The sequence below is a fragment of the Eretmochelys imbricata genome, chromosome 3, assembly GCF_965152235.1.
Source record: "Eretmochelys imbricata isolate rEreImb1 chromosome 3, rEreImb1.hap1, whole genome shotgun sequence".
Taxonomy (NCBI): domain Eukaryota; kingdom Metazoa; phylum Chordata; order Testudines; family Cheloniidae; genus Eretmochelys; species Eretmochelys imbricata.
In genome coordinates this window covers 31,781,201-31,808,331 of record NC_135574.1, presented here as the reverse complement: position 1 = coordinate 31,808,331, position 27,131 = coordinate 31,781,201, and the positions used below count along the sequence as shown (strand labels likewise).

At 40.1% G+C, this 27,131-nt stretch overlaps 1 protein-coding gene across 2 annotated transcripts in view; it reads left to right on the top strand.

The window, feature by feature from the left end:
- The window catches only part of ASAP2 (ArfGAP with SH3 domain, ankyrin repeat and PH domain 2), a 166,377-nt gene that overhangs the window by 98,498 nt on the left and 40,748 nt on the right, over positions 1–27,131 (top strand). For both annotated transcript variants that reach the window (XM_077812548.1, XM_077812547.1), the window contains exons 10-16: positions 4,257–4,360; positions 4,472–4,541; positions 17,793–17,880; positions 21,533–21,581; positions 21,693–21,859; positions 23,305–23,438; positions 24,115–24,209. In XM_077812548.1, the coding sequence (XP_077668674.1) occupies positions 4,257–4,360; positions 4,472–4,541; positions 17,793–17,880; positions 21,533–21,581; positions 21,693–21,859; positions 23,305–23,438; positions 24,115–24,209 (707 nt within the window). The remainder of the gene's footprint in view (positions 1–4,256; positions 4,361–4,471; positions 4,542–17,792; positions 17,881–21,532; positions 21,582–21,692; positions 21,860–23,304; positions 23,439–24,114; positions 24,210–27,131) is intronic.

Here is a 27,131-nt window from a genome sequence, read left to right as displayed (position 1 = left end):
TAACCTCAGCTGTGCAGAACACAATGCCATCCACAGCCTCAGAAACAACTCTGACATCATAATTAAAAAGGCTGACAAAGGAGGTGCTGTCGTCATCATGAATAGGTCGGAATATGAACAAGAGGCTGCTAGGCACTCAAACACTACTTTCTACAAGCCATTACCGTCTGATCCCACTGAGGGTTACCAAAAGAAACTACACCATTTATTTGCTCAAGAAACTCCCTGAAAAAGCACAAGAACATATCTGCACAGACACACCCCTGGAACTCCAACCTGGGGTATTCTGTCTGCTACCCAAGATCCATAAACCTGGAAATCCTGGACGCCCCATCATCTCAGGCATTGGCACCCTGACAGCAGGATTGTCTGGCTAAGTAGACTCCCTCCTCAGGCCCTACACTCCCAGCACTCCCAGCTATCTTCGAGACACTACTGACTTCCTGAGGAAACTACAATCCATCGGTGATCTTCTTGAAAACACCATCCTGGCCACTGTGGATGTAGAAGCCCTCTACACCAACATTCCACACAAAGATGGACTACAAGCCGTCAGGAACAGTATCCCCGATAATATCACGGCAAACCTGGTGGCTGAACTTTGTGACTTTGTCCTAACCCATAACTATTTCACATTTGGGGACAATATATACCTTCAAATCAGCGGCACTGCTATGGGTACCCGCATGGCCCCACAGTATGCCAACATTTTTATGGCTGACTTAGAACAACGCTTCCTCAGCTCTCGTCCCCTAATACCCCTACTCTGCTTGCGCTACATTGATGACATCTTCATCGCCTGGATCCATGGACAAGAAGCCCTTGAGGAATTCCATCATTATTTCAACAATTTCCATCCCACCATCAACCTCAGCCTGGACCAGTCCACACAAGAGATTCACTTCCTGGACACTACGGTGCTAATAAGCGATGGTCACACAAACACCACCCCATACCGGAAACCTACTGACCACTATTCCTACCTACATGCCTCCAGCTTTCATCCAGACCACACCACACGATCCATTGTCTACAGCCAAGCCCTACGATACAACTGCATTTGCTCCAACCCCTCAGACAGAGACAAACACCTACAAGATCTCTATCAAGCATTCTTACAACTACAGTATCCACCTGCTGAAGTGAAGTAACAGATTGACAGAGCCAGAAGAGTACCCAGAAGTCACCTACTATAGGACAGACCCAACAAAGAAAATAACAGAAGGCCACTAGCCATCACATTCAGCCCCCAACTAAAACCTCTCCAACGCATCATCAAGGATCTACAACCTATCCTGAAGGATGACCCATCACTCTCACACGTCTTGGGAGACAGGCCAGTCCTTGCTTACAGACAGCCCCCCAACCTGAAGCAAATACTCACCAGCAACCACACAACAGAACCACTAACCCAGGAACATATCCTTGTAACAAAGCCCGTTGCCAACTGTGTCCACATATCTATTCAGGGGACACCATCATAGGGCCCAATTACATCAGCCACACTATCAGAGGCTCGTTCACCTGCACATCTATCAATGTGATATACGCCATCATGTGCCAGCAATGTCCCTCTGCCAAGTACATTGGCCAATCCGGACAGGCTCTGAGCAAAAGAATAAATGGACCCAAATCAGACGTCAAGAATTATAACATTAAAAAACCAGTCAGAGAACACTTCAGTCACTTTGGTCACTTGATTACAGACCAAAAAGTTGCAATTCTTCACCAAAAAGACTTCAAAAACAGACTCCAACGAGAGACTGCTGAATTGGAATTAATTTGCAAACAGGATACAATTAACTTAGGCTTGAATAGAGACTGGGAGTGGATGGTTCATTACAAAGTAAAACTATTTCCCCGTGTTTGTTCCACCCCCCCACTGTTCCTCAGACGTTCTTGTCAACTGCTGGAAATGGCCCACCTTGATTATCACTACAAAAGGTCGTCCCTCCCTCCCCCCCCCCCCCGCTCTCCTGCTCGTAATATCTTACCTTAAGTGATCACTCTCGTTACAGTGTGTATGGTAACACCCATTGTTTCATGTTCTCTGTATATATAAATCTCCCCACTGTATTTTCCACTGAATGCATCCATCCGATGAAGTGAGCTGTAGCTCACGAAAGCTTATGCTCAGATAAATTTGTTAGTCTCCAAGGTGCTACAAGTACTCCTTTTTGCGAATACAGACTAACACGGCTGCTACTCTAAGCTCCTTCAGTGCCTCTAAACTTTTCAGGAGTAGCATTTCCACACTGAGGACGGGGCAGAGCGATGGGAGGGAAGTTGCAAGACAGGTAGGAGGAACAATGAATGAGTCCTGAGCAAGGCAAAGAATGTAGAGCTGCCCACAGAGCTGGTTAAAGTCAGTGCCTTTCTCTTTTTATATACAATAGTTGAGTACAAAGATGACACTTAAATAATAGATTCTTAGTTTAAGAGAAGTAGCATGGGATATATTAACGCCACCACTCAGAGTGCATTATGGCACATTCAGTGTTAAACATCTAAATATAAATACCAGTACGTGGATGACTTTGGATTATTATTTTTAAAATACACAAGAGATCCTTTAAAAAAAAATTGCCGATAAGTCTGACAGTTGATGTATTTGTTCCTGGTCAAGTATCAAAAAAGCAGTGCCAGACTGAAGAGCTAATGTCTAAGGTACAGCTCAGATAGCTTAGAGACACACAGGGACAGACACATGTCTGCCGTCATTTGACAGCTGGGATACCTGGGTAGCTAGATATAGCTAGATATGTATACTAGTCTTTGATCACTGGTGGAAAAAAAAATTATAGGTGTGGGAAAAACCCGTAACCCTGCTCCACTTTTATGCTTGGCAGTTGGATATGCCAAGACAAATAGTTCCCTGCATAAAATAGTCTGACATAAACCCATCTATACAAAAATAATCCTAATTAAAAAGAATAAAACTGTGATCTCCTCCTAAATTCATAATCTTTGGAGCACTGTATTTAATGTAATACACATTTAATACATTTGAGACATGGTATGTCACCTCTTTGGCAAATGAGGGGTTTATTAAATTAACAGGCTTATTTCTTAGATGTTCAGTTTATTCTTTTTAACAGGTTTATGCTTAAGTATTCTCAGAGATTGATTTAGGTGAGCTTCACTTCTCTATTTTCCCCCCCATGCTTTAATCCTCTACCATATATAACTGGGTGTGTATTGATTACTGTAATGGTAAACAGGAGGGCTTTTTTTAATGGATAGGCAAATCCATGCTGTAGGACTATTGTTGATATGGCATGAGCCAACCTCATTGCCACATATTTTTTCCTAAGGGGATTTAAAAAAAAAAAGTATGCTCCTTGCCATTTACAATGCCAGGATTCTACTTCGTTCAGGGCCGAAGGTCCAGAATCAACTAAAAATTCACTGTGGTTTGGTTAAAACAATTATTTTAAGAATTAGTTTTGCATATTTCTACTAATTGGGATACATGCCCTGGTGCTACTGAAATTGAGTTGCTACTGAAACTTCTAAAAAGCAGTGCCTCTTTGGAATCATGCAGGTTGCACTTTTTAAGTCCAGAAGTTCCTGATTTGTGAAAGGGCCACACCCCCAGTGGAGTCCCTTCTGAGCTCTAACAGTAGTTGGGGGGGAAGCCTCTTGAAACACGTTTCCAGTGGAATGTCAAGGTTTCTGTGGATCTGTGCTGTCTGGGCACCCAAGCTGGGCAATGTGGAACAGACTCCATGGGGGAACCTTTTTTCTCCTATGAGCTTTTCCATGAGAAGGTGCTGTTGGGCCTACAGATAACCGTGTTCTTTGATGGTTTACACACAAGAATTTTTGCATAGGTTGGAAAGCCTGTTGTTTGATTATGATTTAGATTAAAAGGAACCTAAGTGGTGGTGCTGAAGCCAAATAAAAAATAAGTAAGAAGTCACCTGCAGAGAGCTTTCTACGGAGTTGGGAATGTGCACATTGACAGCCTGGGGTTGTGCAACACATGCTGTTGCCTTACCAATCTGGTAGGGAATCCACTGAAAAGTTAATGCAGCTGAAGCCTGAGGCTAAGGCTGCATTCTTTTTTCAGTGGAATCCCTTCTGCGCTGTGGCAGAAATGGGTAGTGATACTGGCTGCTTTTTAAACTCCCTTTGTTCCATCTGGCAGGAAAAATGAACCCTCTCATGCTGTTCTCTAATTTGGGCAAAAGTATTTACTTCATTTGGACTGTCTTCGATTAGCAAACTTTCATGCTTTTTTTCCTGTCCTTTAGGATTCTCAAATCCGTCAGAGTACAGCTTACAGTTTACATCAGCCTCAGGGAAACAAAGAGCATGGCACTGAAAGAAATGGTAGTCTATATAAGAAAAGTGATGGGTATGTACCATTAGACAATTACTGGAAAAAAACTGCAGTCCTGTGATCCTATGTAATTTTAATACTAATTATACATAAACTTGAGTCACTTTGTTTTTTTTTTAAAACCAGAATCAGAAAAGTATGGCAGAAAAGGAAATGCTCAGTTAAAAATGGTTTCCTTACAATTTCCCATGGTACAGTAAGTATTTGTTTACAGTATTTTATGCATGTATTTGGTTGCTAATACAAGACAAACTATGTTGTTGTATAGTTATAGTTTGGAATTTGTTAGATTCCTCATGCAGCGTCTTGAATTAGATGGCCCTATCTTTTTATGGCAGCCTTGCAAAATTGCCATGAGAATTTAAGAACCCAACTACAAACTCTTATCATTTACCCTTTATTATGCTGATTGCTGATAATGAAACAACATGTATTTTACTTTCCTGTTTTTTTGTTCTTGGGTAAATGGGCAAGTAGAATTTTGCAAGGGTGCTGTAAATATACAGTGAAAAGGCATATTGAGGATCACTTTTTAGATTATCCAGTATATCTCTTATAATCAATATTGTTGTTTTGAAAGGATAAATGCTTTAGGGTTGATGTATCTTTGTTTCAAATTTGATTATGATCTCAATTTCTAGCTATTCATAAAAATGAACCATCTCCCAGAAAATTTAGCTCTTAGATATGCTTGTCTTTATTAAATATGCAAGTTGTAAGTACTTTTTCTCCTATAATAATGTTCAATAATAGCTACAAACTTATGGATGACAGGAGAGGTCTCGGAAGCCTGGAGAAGGGATAACGTAGTGCCTGTCTTTAAAAAGGTGGGGAAAGGAGGAGCCGGAGAACAATACCAGTCAGCCTGACTTTGATACCTGGAAAACTACTAGAACAATGTATAAAACATTGAATTTGCGAATACCTGGAGGCTGAAGGGATAATCACTAGCAGCCAGCATGGATTTACCAAGAACAAATCATGCCATACCAGCTTGATTTCCTTCTTTGACAGGGTAGCTGATTTGGTGGATAGGGGGAATGTGGTGGTGGACATAATATACCTGGACTTCAGCAAGGCTTTTGACACAGTCCAACATGACATTCTGCTAAGTAAGCTGGAGAAGCATGGGCTCCATAGAGCTATCATTAAGTGGGTACATAATTGACTGAACAACCATAAACAAAGAGTAACTATAAATGGAATGATGTTGGATTAGAGGGAGGTCTCAAGTGGGGATCCGCTGTTATGACTTGGATGTAGGTACAGAGAGCATACTGATCGAGTTTGCAGAATACGCAAAGCTAGGGGGACTTGCCAATATTTTGGAGGATAGAGCTAAAATTCAGAGGGATTTTGATAAATTGGAGAACCTGGCTATAGACAACAAAATGAAATTCAGGAAAGAAAAATATAAGGTGCTACACTTAGCGAAGAAAAACCAAAACAAATACAGAATGGGGGAAAACTGGCTTGGAGGCAGTACTGCTGAGAAGGATCTGGGAGTTGTGATAGATCACAACCTCAACATGAGCCAGCAATGCAATTCTGTTGTGGCCAAAAAAAAAAAAAAAAAAGGAAAAGCAATTTTAGGTTGCATTAATAGAGGCATAGCATGCAAGTCTCGGGAGGTGATAGTACCACTCTACTTGGCGCTGGTTAGGGTTCAGCTGAAGTACTGTGTCCAGTTTTGGTCACCAGTGTATAGAAAGTATGTAGAGAAACTGGAAGGGATCCAGAGGTAAGTGACAGATGATCAATGGGATGGAATGCAAGCCATCTGAGCAAAGGCTGAAGGAACTGGGTATGTTTAGTTTGGAAAAGAGGAGATTGGTAGCAGTCTTCAGATAATGAAAGGTAACCATAAAAAAGATGGAGAAAAGTTGTTCTCTTTTTTGTCACAAAGGGCAGGATAAAAGGCAGTGGGTTCAAACTACAGCATAGCAGATTTAGATTAAATCTCAGGAAAAACTTCTTAACTGTAAGAACAGTAGGACAATGGAACAGACTGCCTCGGGAGGTTGTGAAGCTTCTTCACTGGAGGTTTTCAACAGGAGCCTGTGTAGCCTCTGTCTTGAATGGTTTAGACATGACAAATCCTGCATTTTGGTAAGGGGTTAGACTAGATGACACTTGTGGTCCCTTCTAACCCTATGATTCCATTGTTCAGGGATCTCCATTCTTTTTAGTCATGTGGCCTTGCATGGATTTAAGTGGGGCATGCTTTCTAAGCTTTTCTCAGTTTCAGAAGCAACCATCTTGAGGCAGTAGCTGATGCCATGATATGACTCTGTATACTTTATACGTTATTGCTTGTCAGGTGTTCTCTGACAGTGATGGAGGATCTTTCGCTCTATCAATCATTTACCTGTAAGAGTAAATATTTTCTTGTGTGATGGGGTGTGTGTATGCGCACGGATACATATGCACAGACTTTCATTGATAATAATCTAGTATATTTAGGACAATCTGAAGTCTCAGGAAATTAGCAATCATACAGGCAGGTTGCAAGATAACGATTTACTAATTCAGTGCTGAAGAAGAACAGAGACATCTCTCTTGTATTATATCAGCAACTGGAGATTGTCTGGTGACACCTTCCTGATTGCAATGTTTGCCTGATTGCAACATGCAGGGATGAAAAACCCAATGACAGAAACAGATTGAGCCTAGCAATTTGAGTGGTTCTTGGATCAAAGAGTTATGAATGAGACCTTTCTGTTTTCAAGAAACTTGAAGTTGATTTGTGTACAAAAAACCTAAGCCGGAACCTGCCAGACTTTTGCAAAAGAAAACAAAGGGAGATGCTTTAGTAATGAATGCTTTCTTCCTTTATTTTTGTAGATTGTTAATGTAACTTTGCCTTCTCTAGCAACACAGTTAATAGCCAAAAGAGAAGTGGGTTCATGTTTCCCATGGCTGACTCAGGATTAACAACTGATTAATGAACCATCTAATTGGGATTCATTCTGTTTGAGATGGCAATAAGTCATCCCAGCAGACATCCAGATTTGCCAGTTCTACCCTTAGAACCTAGAAATCCCTTCAGTCCCTAACAGCATGCCTCTTAAAGTGGAAGAGAAGATTTAATAGTTTGGCTCTCAGGCCCTTCTTATTGCTATAGCAATGTACTAAATGATAAAATCAGCTAATTAATGATAGCTTAGTTAATGGCCTTCTGCTCTTGCCCCATTTAAAAATTATTTACATAGTTTCTACATGAACCAACCTAGAATTCTTCAGTGTTCAGTGTTATGTGAGAGACCTGGATGTTTCATTCCAGAAATCACCCTTTTTGCTGCCTGAGTCTGCCAAGGGTTAAAGTGTCGTGAATACAATTTATTCCTTTAAGGGATAGGGAGAGAAGGCTATAGTTGTCTAAGTGGCAGCATTAATTAATGCTGAAGGAGTGGGAGTTTTCATCTTTCATCTTATTGAATGATTAATTGGATTGGATTAATTAGCTGTCAGGAAGGTACAATAGTAACCTTATGTCATAACCATACAGCTAAGGGTAGCCTAGAATTCTTCCTTATCTGTAAGGGGTTAAGAAGCTCAAATAACCTGGTTGGCACCTGTCCAAAAAGACCAATGGGGAAAGAAGATACTTTCAAATCCGGGGGGGGAGGACTTTGTTTGTGCATTCTCTGGGGAAAGCAGAGAGGCATCGGGTCAAAAAACTCCTTCTCCTATAAACCATCCTGTACAAGTCTCTGATACTACAAAAAAAGTAAGTAAATAAGGCAAGGCACGTTAGATTACCTTTTGTTTTCAACTTGTGAATTTTCCCTTTGCTAGAGGGAGGTTTATCCCAGTTTTCTGTAACTTTAAAGTTTTGCCTACAGGGGAATCCTCTGTGTTTTGAATCTGATTACCCTGTAAAGTATTTACCATCCTGATTTTACAGAGGTGATTCTTTTACCTTTTCTTTAAATAAAATTCTTCTTTTAAGAACCTGATTGATTTTCCATTGTTCTTAAGTTCCAGGGGTTTGGGTTTGTGTTCATCTGTATCAATTGGTGAGGATATATTCTCAAGCCTTCCCCAGGAAAGGGGGTGTAGGACTTGGGGGAATAGGACTCTGAGTGGTCCTTTCCCTGGATCTTTGTCTAAATCACTTGGTGGTGGCAGCACACTGTTCAAGGACAAGGCGGAATTTGTGCCTTGGGAAAGTTTTTAACCTAAGCTGGTAAAAATAAGCTTAGGGGGTCTTTCATGCAGGTACCCACATCTGTACCCCAGAGTTCAGAGTGGGGAAGGAAACCTGACACCTTAAAATATCTGAGGAGAGAAGCAGATACTATGAAGAGGTTCAGAAATCCCAAACTAGTGCTATAACTGTACAGTTACACATGAAATCCAGGCAGCTACTTGTGTTCTAACCAGAATGTCATCCAACTCTCCTCAGAGTAGATTTAGATAACATGATTGAAACACCAACAGGTGGCTGAATCTTGTCTAAACCAAAGTTACCATTATTGTTGCAGTGGTGGAGGTGAGCTGGTGGTAGTAACTGTAAGAAACTTAGACAAACCATTTTGTGGTGTGAAAGGTCCGTGATATGAGGCATCAGATTGGTTAGAAATCACTTTTAGGCGCTGAAATGGTGGGTGTGCACTTAAATTTTAAGTTTTGGTATCAATATTAATGTTGATTTATTCAGTGGAATGGACTAATCTCAATTTAAAGATGCTTTGAGATGTTAGTGTTTCCAAAATTAGGATGCTCGCATCTTGAAGTGTTTAAAAAGTGGTTGCAGCTACTTTTCTAGATACCCAAATGCTGATAGAAAGGATAGGGAGAGGACTCCCAACTGGGTATAAAGACCAGAAGAGGCCAGGCCCAGATATCTTCAAACTAAGTTGGAAAATCTGTGCAGAAGACATCTACGACTTCAGGTTTCGCATCCCACCGGAAATGAGATTAATCCTGAATATGCTTTATGCTCTGAGTCCAATACATATCTTGTGATTCCAACACATTTTGGAATATTTTAAAGTACTTTTTAATTTTAAATTGTTGGTAAATATAGCAAGCTATATAACTAGCATGGTATAAAATAGTTCTGGCTGGTGACTTAGACATCAAAACATAGAACATTTAGCAAACTAGTTTCTCTATTTCAAGCTTCCATTCCAGTTAGTCATCTTGTTGGGAGAGAGTTTGTTACATCAAAATGTTTAACAAGCCAAAATCAAGAAATGTTAATGTTATGAACATTATGGAGAGAGTGCCAAGAAAATAGACCCAAGTTCATGTTTGCAAGAAGTTATTGTGTTGCTTAATTCTAGCTTGAAAGAATGTTTGTCTCTAGTAAACTAAAATAATGAAAATTGAAATCACTGCGTAATATATAAGTTTTCGTTGCCTTCCAAACAAAAATCCCTTCAGAAATGAGGGGAATTCAGCCTGCTTATTTGTTTGCATCCAAAACTTCTTTGTGTACAGTTTGCTTTACTTGGTCCTGTAAGCATTCTGTAGCTTCATTGTCCCAAAACACATACGACTTTCCATTGTGCGAGGCTCTCAGGTTTATTGAATAGAAGAGTGCAGATTCTACCCCTTCTTTTTAATATATAGTACTCTTCATGGATACCAGGCTTGTGTAGAGGAACTTAAATCTGGAAAGAAAATAATTCTCTGAAAACTCTTATTTTCCTTGTTCTTGTGCTCCTTTCACTATTTTATTTTTATCCCTCCTCAGCTCCGATGATGTCAGTATCACTTTTCTGCCAGCTCCATCATTTTATTTATTTTATTGCAAGAGAATGTATATGCTCTTTCTCTATTGATTTGTTCTTCCTCCTTGTTTAAGTGTATTATTGTCACCAATCAGTTTTCAAGAAGTCAAGTGAGGTCTACTTTTTTAGGGATTCTCATGTAATCCAGTAACCTAACGCTATTTCTCCTTTGCGTGATAGTCCCTGTTGTATTCCACTGGGGGTTATGCATGCGCACCATGCATCTGGAGCCAAAGCATTTGAAAGTAGTGTCCATTGGTCCACGCATGTGCCCTGGCTCACTTTGTGATTCTGCCCAAGGGAATGAAGAGTGGGTGTACTGACCGCCTCTCCAGTTCTTTCTCACTGCCACATGGTCCAGGTTGGAACCGTCAGTGTCCACAACTTCGGCTTCATTCTATAAAATAAGAATGGTCTAGTTTGCAAATAGTTATAACAGTTTTAATAGTTTTTACAGTTTAGTGTTTTATAGACCTATTTGTGTTAGATTAGACTCCCACAGGGAACCTCCTCCTCCCCCCGCTCCGCCCCCCATATATATCCTGTTTGGATGCTGGGCTATGCTTAGGACACTGGGCTTCAAACTCTGGGTTTTCTGTCTGTGATCCTTCTCAGTGAGCGATGACCACCAGCACTGTCTCTACTGCTTTGGGGAAGCCCATATCATGGCAAGGTGCAGTATCTGCCAGTCATTCCCCAGCCATACCCAAGAAGGGCATGAACTTCATCTCCACAAATACATCATGGAGAAGGTCATGAGGCCTCAATCGGACACAGCCTGGGGACCACCCTCCCCCAAGGACATCAGCCTGATTCTGCAAGGAGTGCGCCTCCTGCTGTGAAGTCCGACTGCTGTAGGAGAATCTACCCCCACAGACCCCACAGTGTGGTCTTTTCAGGAAATTGGGAAGCACTCTCATAAGCATGAGACTAAGTCTTCCTGGAAATCCACTTCAAAGAAGTTGGATTCAGCTGTAAGCAAGCCCATCAGCTTGGCCCATGTGGACTTAGGACATCCTAAATCCCAGAGGCACGACAAGAAAGCTGCTGGTACGCCATGCTATGAGGGCCCCTCTGACCACTTATTAACCCTTCTAAAGGACATACTGGGGGGCCTTGGGACCAGTACTCCCCTGAAGAGTCAATCTGATCTTCTAGGGAGTCAGATTTGCTCCTGGATCCAACAGAGGAGGAGGAATATTCCGCTCTGGATGAAGCAGTGATTCCTATGTCCCTTCCCCCTTCAGCTCCCCAATGACTTCAGGCAGTTCCATGACTTTCTCCACAGAGTTGCTGAAGAGCTTCAGATTCCTTTTGAGGAGATCCAGGACTCTCAGCACTAACTCTAAGGCATCCTTCACACATATGGATTCAACAGAATAGCTCGCGGATCACCTCAGCAGGTCCTTCTCCACTCACCACGGGTGGTCCCTTATTCCGGACATCACAAGGGACATCTTCCAGAGGTGGGGGACTCCCTTTATAGACCCGTTTGCTACCCGTGACAACAGGAAATGCCATCAGTTTTGCTCCCTGAGGAGGCACAGCCCCCAGTCTCTTACGGATGCCTTCCTGTTGACATGGACAACTTATATATACTACATCTTTCCCCTCATTCCACTAATTCACAAGGTTCTGTTGAAGATCAAACAGGACCAAGCACGGGTCGTCCTTATAGCCCCAGCGTGGCCCAGACAGCACTGGGTCACCACTCTCTTAAGCCTTTCGTTGGAGCCCCATATCAGACTCCCACTGCACCTGGCTCTGATCACTTAGGATCATGGTCAGCTGCGGCACCTGAACCTCAGCTCTCTTTGTCTGACAGCCTAGAACCTTCATGGCTGAATCCTGAAGAGCAAGCTTGTGCAGAGTAGAGCCCGACCAGGCAATAGAAAATTCTCCAGCAGGGCAATTTACCTGGCAAATTGGAAATGATTCTCCATCTGGTCTTCCGAATGTGGGGTTCTGCCTACACAGTCCTTATTGCAGCTTGTTTTGGAGTCCCTTCTACTCTTGAAACAAGGTCTGGCCCATTCTTCAATCAAGGTCCATCTGGCGGCCTGGTCAATTATTTTGCACAGAGTGGAAATTCGTTTCCTCAAAGGCCTGGAGAGGGAGTTCCCTCAGATAAAGGAACCAATTCCTCCTTGGGACTTAAACCTTGTCCCGTCAAAGTTGATGGGCCTGCTCTTTGAGCTGCTAGTAACATGCTCACTGTTGCACTTCTTCCGAAGGTGGCCTTCTTCCGAAGATGGCCATCACTTTGGCTAGAAGAGTTTTGGAGATCCGAGCCCTCACCTTCGAACCCCCATGTACAATCTTCTTCAAGGATAAAGTGCAGTTACGCTCAATTCCAAAGTTCCTCCCATAAGTGGTTTCACAGTTCCACTGCAGCCAATCAATGTTTCTACCAGTATTCTATCGTAAGCCACATGCAGATAGGGAAAAACAATGTTTGCACGGATGTTAGAAGGGCCCTGAAGGACCAAATCATTTGGCAGATTGACTCAGCTGTTCATAGCAGTAGCTGAGAGAATGAAGGGGCTCCCCATCTCTGCTCAGAGGATTTTGTCTTGGATCACTTTCTGTATCTCAGCATGTTACAACCTTGCAGGGGTCCCTCTTCCACCTAACCTGACTGCTCACTCCACAAGATCGCAGGCCTGTTAGGCCGCTTTCCTTGCTCAAGTTCCTATTTAGGATGTCTACAGGGTAGCAACCTGGTCCTCCGTGCACACATTCTCGGTGCACTATGCGATTACCCAACAAGCCAGAGATGATGATGGTAAGAAGAAACTGAAGGGGTGTTGGCTTGGCAGGGCCCCTTATACCAGCGCTATGAGCAGGCGGCACCTGGGGGTGCTAGACACGATTTGATGGATACCACTAAGGGAAAAATGCTGGCAACTGTGCCCGTGGCATGCAAGCATCTGCGTTTTTTTTCTCACCCCACTCCCAACTCACTGGTGATTCTGTTCGCTTCTGAAAGAGCTAGACAGTAACATCTTTGGTCTACTTCTGCTGATAAAGAGAGCAAACTCCTGGATCTGCTAGAAAGAAAAGTCTTCTCATCATCCAGTCTCCAGTTCAGGATAGCCAATTACCAGGCGCTAATAGCTAAATACAATTTCCTGAACTATGCCAAGTTTGAGAAGTTTTTTGACAGCCTTCCACAGCAGGACAGAGCTCGTTTTCTGATAGATGAAGGCAAACTCATAGCCAGCACTGCTCCCCAATCTGTAATTGATGCTGCTGATATTTCCTCTAGAGCTGTATCTACTGCCATTATCCACAGGGAATCACGGCTCCATGCATCAGAGTTGCCTAAGGAGGTCCAGAATACCATTGAGGACCTCCCCTTTGATGAATCACGCCTCTTCAACCAGAAGACAGATGAGTCCCTCCATACCATGAAGGATTCCAGGGCTACTCTCCATTTGTTTGGTATATACACACTTCCCCATAAAAGGAAGTTTCACTGCCCGTCGGTCTAGATCTAGACATATGGCTCAGCAGTTTTTCCATCAGAGACCCTATGGACCACTACATAAGACGCAGAGGGTTCAAAAATCCTGCTTCCCTATACTCTCTGCAACAGGCTCTGCATATCATTCTCAGCCTCCGGCTCCACATTTTTTTTTATGGGAACTCAGGAGCCACGAAACACTAAGCCTAACACTTCATGAACCCCACGCAACATGTGTGGGTTGGCTAGCCCTCTTATTGCACTCCAGGTGTTGAAAAACAATGGACAAATGGGTGCTGAATGTCATTCATTCTGGCTATATGATGGAGTTTGCATCCCTACCTCCTCCAAAAAAACCCTCTTTGCCCACTTCAGGGACCACTGTCATGAGAGTATTTTCAAACAAGAGGTGAACTCCTTACTGCAGCGAGGAGCAATAGAATACATCCCTCCTCAGTACCAAGGGAGAAGGTTTTACTTGACTTACTTCCTAGTACCCAAAAAGAAGGGCGGTTGGAGACCAATCCTTGACCTCCACCATCTCAACCACTTCATTCACAAACTCAGATTTTGCATAGTCACATTGGCAGCTATAATCCCATCTTTAGGAAAGAGCATGTGATTTACAGCTCTTGGTATGAAGGATGCTTACTTTCACATAGACATTCATCCTGTCCACAGACGCTTCCTCAGGTTCATGGTGAGTTCCGACTATTTTCAGTTCAGAGTACTCCCTTTTCAGAATAGACTCTCCCCAGAGTCTTTACCAAGATATTCTCGGTAGTAGCAGCCCATGTGAGACATCGTGGTCTCATTGTCTTCCCCTGCCTCAGCAATTAGCACCAAGTCCCACCAGGAAGTCTGTGTATCAACTCACTGGGAGTCAGCATAAACACGGAAAAATGTGTCGTCCCCCTCTGTCCCCGCCAAATCTTTGGATTTCATCAGGGAAAACTTTAATTCTGTCACTGCAAGAGAGTACCTGCCCAGGACAGGTTCCAGGCCATGAACAAATCACAAACAACGCTGAAATACAGGTCAATCATGTCTGTCTCTCCTAGGTCATATGGCCTCTTGCACCTACGTCACCCCATTTTCAAGACTCCACCTTTGTTGCCTTCAGACGTGGCTGTAGTCAGAGTCATTTCTCCTTTGCTGTGGCTGACAAATCCTTATCAGGTATGCGTGGGCGTCCCCTTTCACCCTTCCTCTCCAGACAGGACCATTATTACAGGTGCATTCCTATGAGATTGGGGAGACCACATGAACAGCCAAACCGCACAAGATACCTGGATGTTTCGAGAGTTCAGGATGCACATCAGTATTCTGGAGTTGTGTGCACTCCAGAAGGCATGTGAGTCCTTTCTTCCATTCATCTACACTTAGCATGTCCTTATAAATGTCAGACAACATAATGATTGTCTTCTACATCAGCAAGCTGGGTGGAGTGAGATCCACCACCCTGTGTGCAGAAGCAGTCAGCCTCTGGAATTGGTGCATCAGCAATCAAATTACCCTGTCGGCAGCCTACCTTCCGGGAAAGCAAAATCTGCTTGCAGATTCCCATAGCAGACATTTTACAGTCAACCATGAGTGAGAGGTCCACGGCTTGGTACTGTGCGATATTTTCACTCTATGGGGAACCCCAACCACGGATCTGTTCGCCTCTCAAGAAAACAGAAAATACACCACATATTGCTCCGGAGGAGCCCTTGGTCACCACTCCCAGGGTGATGCTCTGTTTCTTCCTTGGTCAAACCACTTCAATTATGCTTTCGCTCTGCCTACTGCTCCTGCCATGAGTTCTACGCAAAATCTGTCAGGACAGAGAAGGGGTCATCCTGATCCTGGGCCCTTCTGGCTCAGACAATTTTGGTTTCCCAACCTCCTAGGCATGTCATCTCAACCACCAATCATCCTCCCGACATTTCTCGAGCCCCTGACCCAGTGGAATGGCAAGATGAGGCAACCCGATCCGCGTCCACTCCACCTTGGGTCTAGGCATTTGGATGGGCATCATTCTTAGAACGTTCATGCTCCACAGCCATACGAGACATCCTCTCTAATAGTAAAAAGGACTCTACTAGAAAATGTAACCTAATTAAATGAAAGTACTTTTCTTCTTGGGCCCATCAAAATGGCATTCTCCCAGAAATTGCAGGTATTCCTCTCATCTTATACTATATCCTATCTTTGAGGACATCGGGTTTGTCCATCAGCTCCTTCCGAGGAGCTGCGATCAGTGCATATCATCCATTTTCTTGGGACTACTCGATCTTCGCATATCCACAGACAAATAGATTCTGGAAAGATTAATAAGAACTTTCCCACCTATTCAGAAGCTTACTCCCCAGTGGGAACTAAACACTGTTCTTTCAGTACTCACATGTCCCCACTTTGAACCTTTAGTTTCTTGCTTCATGTGTCTCCTTTTCATGAAGGTTTTCTTGTAGCCATCATCTCTGCTAGAAGGGTTGGTGAATTTGGAACAATGATGGCAGATCCTCTGTATGCTATATTCCATAAGAATATGGTTTCTTTGCATCTACCCCCCAAATTCACCTCAGAGTCTTTTCGGAATTTCACCTTAACCAATCGATTCACTTTTCTGTGTTTTTCCCAAAACTGCATTCTTTTTACCTGCAGAGAAAAAAATCAGTTGGGAAGTCCCTGAGACTATTCATTGTTATAGCAGCGTCAGAGGGCATGTCATCTCCACCCAGAGAATTTCCAAATGAATCTCTGGCTGCATTCTATTCTATCAGCTATCGAACCTCCCTCACCCCCACTATCCCCCATGGGGTAAGAGCTCATTCCACGAGAGTGTAAGCAACAACTGTGGCATCTCTTCAGGAGGTACTGCTCCTGGACATCTGTAAAGCAGCCACACATCTGTAAAGCAGCTCTGTTCGCATATTTCTCTGATGCTGTATGCATGCATAACCCACGGTGGAATGCAGATAGGGACCACACATCTTGAAGAACCTCCAGTTACAAGTAAATAACGTCCTCATACTAGCTTGGTTTTACAAAAATTTCAGTTAATATATTGTAAAGCCTTAGTTTCTTTTATCAGATTGGCAGGTTAAACTAATGACCATGCTTATTGTTGTGACCTCTTAAGTTCTTTTTGATCTATGTTATGCATTATTCTGTCCTTGCTATTTTATTTACCAGATTATTTAAACAGGTGACTAATTTTTGTCCACAGAAGCAATAACTGCCCTCATTTAATTTGGTTTCTGATTTAATTGCTCTAGGAAAGTGTATAGCTAGTTTTTGTTTGTAGTGATGTATGTGATTCCTGGATTTCAGCCACCAAGATGGTGTCCTCATATGCTGGAGGAAGGGGCAGCTATTTTAGGGAGAAAGTTGAGATATTTATTTTTTAACATCTCCATTGCCCTTTAACTTTTTTTTTTTTAGGAAGACCTATTGTTGGATTTTACTTTTAATGAAACATGCCATTTCTATTCAAAGAGAAATTGATGTAGGAAAGAGGATCCCTGTCTGAAAGTGCTGAACCTTGGGAGCACATAGTATGTTGGTTGCCTTGCTTTTAGGATGTCTTTGGTAGCTCATTTTTACCTCTCCCCAGCGTCCCCGTTCCCCCAAGTATATGCTTATTTTTAGAGAGTTCTGTAGTGAACTGTTTGTTCTCCAGCAGTGTGGCTCTATAATATATGGGAGAGGAGAACAATTACTTGTTTTTCAAAAGGAACTATAGTAATAATAATTGAGCCACACTTTCCCTCCCTCCTGTCATACTAGAAGTAGTAATGGAAATATTACTAGAATGGAAATTATTTCATTTGATTAGAAATATTTGAATGATCAAGGCAGTTATTGCTTTCGTTGTATCTGTTTCCTTCAGACAATTATTACGGTAAGTTAACCAAAGAGGTGATTTATAAAATGGTACTGGACCCATCCTTTACAACTAGACTCCCCTCACTTTCACCCTAATTACTCCCATTCTGTCAATAGGAAAGGGAGTCTAGGTTACATACTTGGGAACCAGAAAAAGTATAAATTAAAGTATTGCTTGCCCTACTCTTGTCTGATACCCAAAAAATATGGGTGCTAGCCAGTTTTGGAAACTTTGTGGTCATACTCAGATGTTTTGTAATAGAATAGTATGCTTAGCTGCAGTCAGATTCTACCTACAGACAAGCAAATTCTTAATCAGTATGCATCTTACTAAGGGATATTACTTTGTGTGTTTTTTATCTTTAAATAGGCTAACCGACCTCCTGCAAAACTCAATCTGTTAACTTGCCAAGTGAAAACAAACCCAGAGGAGAAAAAATGTTTTGACCTCATATCACGTAGGTTTGTTGTTTAGTTCCTTAGGTCTTTACCTCTAGTAAACGTCCAAGGTTCAAAGATTGTTTCAGAAAATGTATTAATAATCAGATTTAAAATATTAGTTTAATATATGTGCAATATGTTACCATTATGACATTCCCTCTTTAAAACTCTTTGCCTTTCATCTGTTTCTCATAATGTTTCTTACCAAACTTGTTCATTCGCAAAACTATTCATGTTTAAACATGGGCTTGTTCCTTCCTTTCACATGATCTTACATCATCCTTCAGTGGGGTCACAGTGCTGAAGCAGTAACAACTACAGTGTTTCCAAGATCAGTTATGATGTCCTAATTGCAGAGTAATTACTTCCATACAGACTCAAACAAAAGATTTAAAGCTGTGCAGAAATTTTTTTTATTAAATTACAAGTGTATTAGTGTCTTTAATAATCACAGAGGAAGCAATGAAAAATAATTTTTCTAAAAATTGATTTGATTTTGATTGATTTTCTTAATTGTGAAATGCCCAAATTAAAGATAAAAAATATGAACGTTAAAGATTTGTGTTATAAAACTTTTATTAGGATGAAATGTAATTGAATAGTGGAGTTTTTTCTTTTATTTGAGTGTCCTGAACATTTTTATATTGTTTTTATAAAGTTAATAAATGCATGCAGTACATATTACAAGAATGTGTACATGTACACTATAAAATAAACAGGAGACACTTATAATTTTTTCCTTTGTTACCTATCATTAATGTCGTAAATATACACAGTGGACCAAATTTTCTGCATGTTTAAGTGGGTGAAATGCTATTGAAGTCAATGTACCTGTATCTATTTACACCAGCAAAAATATGGCTTTCATATTCAGCTTTATCCCATTGAAATGTTCATTTTCTGTTTTTATATAAACATAACAAAGAACGAACCATAACATAGTAAAACCTTTTTCCAGGACGGGAAGGAGGGGGAACCTAAAACAGACGCACATGTTCCAAATGGAATGGCTGACGTAATGGAATGATCCACTGTAGAGTTTCAACTTTTATGCCTAGAATGGATGTAACTTTTCAGATATATTAAGACTAAATCTCGTAGGCCAGTATCTCTGTTGCCTTCCTCAAAATAAAAATATACTGTAATCTGTACGGTGTTACACTTGAATAATTCAAGGCCAGGGTCTTGTTTATTTGAATAACTATCCTGTCTACCAGTAACCAAAGCTATTAACCTCTCCACAAGTAGGTGCACCTTAATAACTTAATAATAAAAATAAGGTGTTTTTATTTTATTTTTAAACCCAGTTGTTACCCGCTAGAAACCCTAATCGTGCAATTATATTTTTTGCTTTTGGAAACCTGTGGATTATTTTACACCAGTGTGTGTCCTCTACTCCTATTTTTAAGATTTTGAATAAAAGAGTCATGTTTAACTACTTTACAAATAATCAGTCTAGACGTAGCTACATACATGGGGTAGGGTCTGATTCTGCAATTTAGTCATGTGAGTAGATTCCTGTTTCCCTGCAGAGCTCCATTGATTTCAAGTCAGTGGGGCTTTGCAGGGACTCAGAGTTCTGCTCACACAGAATTAATTGCAAGATAAGGGACTTCGTTTGCTAACATTAAAAATTTTATCAAAAAAGTCACACACGCTTTTTTTTTTTTACCTTAATATTTAACTAAATTCTGGCATCAGTGGGTAAAATTTCCAGAAGTGCCTATGCGATTTTGCAGCCTAGTCCCACTTTCAAAAGTGACTTTAGCATATAGGAGCCTAAGTCCCATTGACTTTCAGTGGGGCTTAATTTCCTAAATCATGCAAGGACTTCAGAAAATTCTACCTTGTACTGTTATTTGTTTTGATGTACAATTTATGAATTATAATGATAATTTGCTTCACTCTTCAATAAACACTGCACCCTTCTACACCTATGCTCCTATGTCTTTCTCTTTTCTTTCCTTCTACTCTGCCTTTTAGAGTCTCTTTATTTTTCACTCTCTTTCCAAAGCTGTATTTGCTGGTTGGCAGTGGGTTTCAACAGCACTTACTGAACATAGCACTGGCTTGGTTTTTTTTCTTTCAATTTAAAAAAAAAAACACACACACAAAAGATTTGGAATTTTAAATTCAATCTTTCTTATTTGGCTTTTTAAGTAAAAAACCAAATGTGCCGAAGTGCTTATCTTGGGGCAGAGGCATAGCCTCAAACATGATTCCATCTCCTTTTCCCCTCCTTCACTTGGTATCCACTCTCCATAACTTTAGCAACATCCTTGACCCTGAACTTTGTCTCCATATCATTTGCTTGCAAAACTGCGTATCACCACTTCTTCACCACAGCCCAATCATGCCACTGCCTCGACTCAACTATTGATGTCATCATTTATATTTTAATCTCCTCTCACCATATCTGTTGCAACTCCCTTCGCTGGGATTCCCAAGTCCCACTTCATCTGCTCTCAGCATATGCAGACTATTGCTGCGGACCTTCTCACGTGTACAGAGAAGAGTAATCACCTCACAGTTTCCTCCAGTCATTCCACTGTTTCTTTTTATATTAGGATCCAGTTACAAAAAATGCCCTCTTTGTTGTTAAAACCCTCTGCAGACTTGCTCCAGCCTACTTTTCAAATCTAGCACCTCTCTTTCTACCCTGTTTCTCACTAGGTTCTGGCTTCCTTTCTGTTCCTTCACACAATCTCTCCATTCTTGGCATGAGAGCCTTCTCTACAGTTTCTCTCCTCTGGAACAGCTTTTTCCTTATCTCTCTGCCTTGATGACTTTGCAACTCATGTAAATGACAGATGAAACCCTCTTTTTCCTGTTTCTTGCTTTATTTTACATAATTCGTCTTCTCCTTTAGCTGTTTTTTTTGTTTGCATTAATTCTATATTCTATATTACTTGTATTTCTTTTCCAGAGACTTAGTCTATTGTAAATTTGTTATTATAGAATTATGGTAACGATGTTATACTTATTGAAGCAGAGGGAAGTCCTTCATATCTGATTTTTAAAAATATTTGCCGTTAGGTTGAAATTCCTAATATTTGCTCTTAGAGCAGAGGTAAACTTTTGTGTGTGTGCCTGAAAACTTTAATAAATGTTCATTGGGCCATTTTTGAGTTACCAAGGTAAGAGAACTCACTTATAAAATTTGCAGATCCTTTTTATGTGCTCAGATGACTCAAAAACATAAATTTGTTTTTTTATTTGTTTCCCATGGAAAAATTGATTGGACTTGTCTTCCCTGAGGACGTGTACTGTATATATCTTTGAAAAAGTTATTATTTTATCCTGTGGCTTGTATGGTAAAGGCACAACTTCTAAATAATGAAGTCAGCTTCTAAAGGAAGACAGCTGCTATTTTTAAAACTGCAATATGAAGGTTTAGTGAGGATGGCTTCTAAACAAAGATGTAAATGTGTAATGTACATAATATGGGTGAAATTCACCCCTATCCAGAAGGTCTGTTGAACCACTTAAGACCTCCACACAGTGGCGAATGTCACCTAAATGTGATTTTTTTTCCCCCATCCAATTACTGCCTTTCCAACGGTGAGAAAAGAGAGGTCAATAGTCAATTACTAAGCAAATTATACAATTTCTGAGACCATATCTATATATTCAATATTCAATATTGGGTCAATCTATATTGTTATGCAGATGACAGAACCTATCACTTTCAAGCAGAAGATGAACAAGAGTGTCAAATGTGAGTTACTTCACTACTTTTGTTTCTGGTGTTGATATTCTACTGTTATTTTTCGTTAAACTTTAGATGCTTATAAAATTTTAAACAGCAAAATATTGCTATTGGTTTTAGATGGACATCTGTGCTACAGAACAGCAAAGAAGAAGCTTTAAATAATGCATTCAAAGGTGATGATAACACAGGAGAAAATAATATTGTCCAAGAGCTGACAAAAGAAATTATATCGGAGGTTCAGAGGATGACAGGAAATGATGTGTGTTGTGACTGTGGAGCGCAAGGTGACTAAATTAAAGTATTTCTAATTGGTAAAATTATATTTCTATTAAGAGTGTTTAAACTGTTGATTTATATGGTTCCTTTTTCTCTTAAATGCAATTAACCATCTAGCAGAATATGCTAACAGCGTGATTGCAGAAATTCATTAAGATAGATTTGCTATATCCTATTGTCCATTTTAAAAAAAAGTATCAGTAAGCTTTTTGCCTTTCTCCTACAGATTTTGGTAATTAGCCAGGCTTATGTTACTTTTGATGCAGTAATTGCAATATCAGATATTATCATTGAGCCCTCCATTATATAATTTAAACTTTACTGTAAATTCAGTAAAAGTGGAAGTCATACTAGGATATTACAAATGTTCTGTGAATAATTTTTGTTACTATTTATTTTTTAATTGTTTTGCTTGACTTTGAGAACTGGCTGATTCTGATACTATACACTCATTTGAAAACAGTGCAGCTGCTTGACTGTGCTTTGCAGTGTGTAATTTTCACTCTTGGTTCGTATTGTTGATCAGTGAAATTCTGTTCTAATCCTTTTAAAATTAGTTTTTAATTCCTGCTGTTGCCCACTTTCTCCTATATGACAAAATCACTAAAGGAAGTAGTGCTTCTGAGCTGTCACTTCAGCTGAAAACACTAGACCTTGTTTTTCTCTTGGTTTCACTGCTCTGAATCAGTAGTAACTCTGTTAAGTAATTCGTAAGTTTGGTGTATAACTGGTATGAGAAGAGTCAGTCCTACTGAAAGGAATAGTTCAGTGGAGCTGGGGTCAAACATTGTTTTAAAAAGTTACACAACTGTTTAGATCTTAAAAATGGATGATTTTCATTTGAAGGGTGGGGAATAGAAGAAAGGGAGAATGTTGTGGAGAGATAATGAGTAGTAGGTAGAGAGAGACTCCTTAATATCTCTGAAATGTTTTCTTGAGGATCCTTTGTGTCATGATGGAGTATATACTTTTCATGTTACTGCTCTTGCCCTTAGACTAAAATATATACTCAGAAAACAAAAATAGGTAACATTATTATTTATATATATATTTATAATATATTTATATTATATTTATACACAACCACAGGCCCTAATCTGGAGTTTTCTCCCATAATATTGGTACTGTACAAATACAGTCCTCAATCCTGCAAAGACTGAGGTACATGAGTAACTGTATACAAAAGAGCCATCCCATTAAGGGGCCATAGAGATAGACAGAGTTCCCTTCCTAAGGAATTTAACATCTAAAGCTCACATTTTGACTTCTTTCATCATAAAAGATCTGGTTCAGATTTGCCAGCAGATTAAATTTAAAGGCATAAATATTGAAATCCTTAAATGTACACACAGGAATCTTATGTTCGTAGAACTTCATTTCCATATTATTAATCTTTACAGGGCAATCATTACCTAACAAAACTTTAGTTCTATGCTTTTTTTCTTTGCTTCAGATCCTACCTGGCTTTCAACAAATCTGGGAATTCTGACTTGTATTGAATGTTCAGGAATCCATAGAGAACTTGGTGTTCACTACTCCAGAATGCAGTCACTCACGTTAGATGTGCTGGGAACATCTGAACTTTTGGTAAATATTTTTATTAATTTATAAAATCTGAGGAAGATAGTGAGCGAGTTCCACTCCATGCATATTTTCATCATTTGAATTATATTCTTTCAGGCTTTGAAAATACCTCTGGATAAATACAAGCAAGAAATCTTCCTTTCTCAAATTAAAGTTCACTAGAAAACATTGTATTACTGAAGAAACTGTTTGTCTGGTATTAGAATTTGTATTAATAAGAGTGATTATATTTGGTGTTTAAGGGGGCTGTCTTTACAGTAAGTTCCTTTTAAAAAGAATACAACTATATGGCGGTTAAATAGTGCCTTTCATGTGAGGAATTCAAGTACTTCTTCACTGTTTACCTCTTACCTTACGTTACATCTTTCAGCAGAGAATTTCAAAGTGTTTTTCAAAGTTCAAGAAAACCCATTGAAGTTAACTTCAGTGGGCATTGGATCAGGAACTTAATTGTGAAGACAGCTCTTGAGGGAAGGAACGGTATTGTCTCAATTTTAGAGATGGGTAAAATGAGACCCAAAGATGTTGTGTAACTTGTTCAAGGTCACATAGGCAGTCACAGAACTAGGACTAAAACCCCAAAATCCTGATTTCCGTTTATCTTGTTCTCTGACTGCACAGTGCTTATGGCTAGCTACTGAACATATCTGTTTGAAACATAGGTATTTATTTTTAACAGCTTGCCAAGAATATTGGGAATGCTGGTTTCAATGAAATTATGGAATTTTGTCTGCCAGCCGATGAGACAGTCAAACCTAATCCAAGCAGTGATATGTAAGTATAGATCCATTACTTGTTGAAAACAGGAAGTATTTAAATTGGCATCAGAAATGTCTTTTTTGCTGCTTAATGTGTTTCTCCACTCCATGTTGGGTGACTGTTTGATTTTCATCACAAATGTGGCAAAACCCTTTTTTTGGTGCCTTAATGATAAGTAAAGTATATGTTCACGTAATTTCCCCCTACCTCTGATTCTTCAGTAGGGAAGGTTATGTGTTAGTAAGTCCCTCCATTTTACCTTACGAGTTATGGACAAACTCACACTGACTGATGTGGATGTTGAAGTCCCCGGGCACGGCTATAGTAGGAGACCAAGGATTGAAGTCCATGTCCTCTCCTACACTGTTAAAGACAAAAAGAAACTAAAATGAAGAACAGCCTGCTGAGAGTCACTGAGCATCCTCAGTACCCAATCACTTCAACAGAAGGGCTCAGTACCTCGCAGAATCAGGCTCCTAAAGTCCCAGCTGCTCCCCCATCCCCTTCCCTACTGCATGAACTCAGAGAGAGAAAAATTGTCCCCAGGTGAAGTGAGCTCCCGGAGAGTCAGAAACTGCCCTGGCTTAGCAGTATGATATCAGGGAGTGCTACCCACCCGGCTCTTCTCTGTTGCCCACCATTTCTTTAGTTTGGTGCTGTAAGGAAGGTTCAACTTAACAGAAAACAAATCCAAAAACAAAGCTGTTTTTTCATATTAATGACTCATAGCTATGAAAATCATTTGCACTGTCATCTGTTTAAAGGATAGGAAATAAATCTGTGTGATACAGCTCATCTGCCCAAATAAATCTCCTGGGATATGTACAAAATAACAGTCTGCAAAAAATACCACATAGTCTTTTTAGATGGGTGGCACAAATAAAAAGATGTGTTGAATTAAAAGAAACTTTTAACAAAACACTTCATATGAATCTAACTTTACATGTGAATTCTAATTGAAATTGTTACCCACCAACAGTTAAGAATGTGGATTCAACAGTTGTACTAAAAATAACATTGTGAGGAACTTTAAAATGAATCGGAGAGGCTAAGCACTGTGAAAGAAGGGGGAAGCGTTAAACAAAATGAAATTCTGTCTAAGAAGGACAAGAGAAGATTTTGAAGCATACAAGCTTCCTGCTCCTTTGACAGCCTGATAGACAATGAAAAAATTAAAACCAGGAGAACAAGCTTTGAACAAAGCATACTTGCTCTGATTGCCATCGCTCTTTCAGTAATCTGTAACAGAGCATATATTAAATGTTTCATGACAGCAGATTTTAAAAACAATTCAAACTTAATAATGTAAAACAATAGAGTAGAAGCATAGAAGTGCTTACATTTGGTGCAGTTTTCATTTGTATTTGACTAAGTATTTGAATATCACATTCCCTGTTCTTTAGATGTCTTCTCAGGAGCTGGTAATGTTGTAATACTGACCGCTTCATTTAGATTTTAATTTATACAATATATTCATAGACTAATTTAAAGTGGAAGAAAAAGAAAGAGTAGACAGTTTCCAAACATTGAAAGAATAATTACCTTCATTTTCAGTGACTCCATCCTGTATATCTACTCTGATTTGTCTAATCTATCAATTTTTGATACACCCATTAGTATACTATCTAAGGCTTAAATTGTGGCTTTGCCACAAGCTCCCTGTGTATAGGGTAGTATATATCTGCACCACCTCAAGACCACAACAGGTAAGGAATTATACCTCCAAGAGATACAGTTCATTCAATGTGCCCAAGGTCCCAGGTGGTCCACGCTGAGATTGCTCAGTTAGGGCAAACTGCAAAGAGTGGGACAGACAGTCACCAAAACTGGTGGTTATTTCTAATACTTAGATTCACCAAGCCAGCAACAAAACAGCTTCCACAATACCTTACTGGTTACCCAGAAGCCAAAAACACAGTTCCCTTAAAGCAACCCAGCCTACGGGCTTCCTCCCAGACAGCCAACTCAAATATGATGAAGATTACTGAAATCTGGTTCATTATATAAATAATTTTATCAATCCCAAAGGATCAGACACATTACCCTCCGTATTAATGAATATTTCAGATCTTACCCAATTCTTATCAACTAAACTAAAATTTATTAAAAAATAAAAGAGAGAGAGTATTGGTTAAAAGATCATTATACATACAGACATATTCGGAGTTCTTAGGTCAGTTTCATAGTAGAGATGGTGAGCTTTAGCATTGCAGAGAGTTCTTTCAGAATCAGTCCATAGGTTCAGTCCAACGTGCAGTATCAAGGTGATCCAGAATGGAGCTGGAGACCTCACTCTTTCGGCTCAAACTTCCCCTGATAAAGCTTAAGCAGATCTGAGTTGAAAGGATCGGGTCCCAAGAGTTGTTTTTATAGTTTTCTGGCAAGCTATGATAGTCTCTTGACAGCAAGAGTTCCTTGGGTGAAGAATAGTATCTTTGAAGTAGAATTACTCATTTCCTATGTATACACAGGTAACTAGTTTAGTTCATAAGCTCTGTACAAACCTAGAACAAAAAGATGGTCCCTGCTTACAATCTAAGTATAAGACAAGAAGTGACAGTTAGGGAAGTACAAGTAACCAGTGTGACAATATTGGTCAGCATGCATACCAATAGCTCCAAGGCGCCACCCATTCCCTGCCTATATGTTCTGGATAAGGGAAGTAGAGGGCATACAGAACCTGCTTACTGTTATGAATCTGGATCCAAGGTCTGGGTAGTATGTGCAGGGGTGTAAGGAAGGTTTCTTGTACCCCTGCACGAGCAACTAGTATAAACAAGCTAGCTTGGTGCATGTTACATAGTGTTAGTGTCAGCAAACCAAAATATGAAGCTTTGAGGTGACTCTCAAGCATAAATCTGGTATAATCATGAGCGCAATTTCACATCAGGGTTTTAGAAGAGACAAAATTGTTGCCAAATGTCAGTGTTTTTCTAT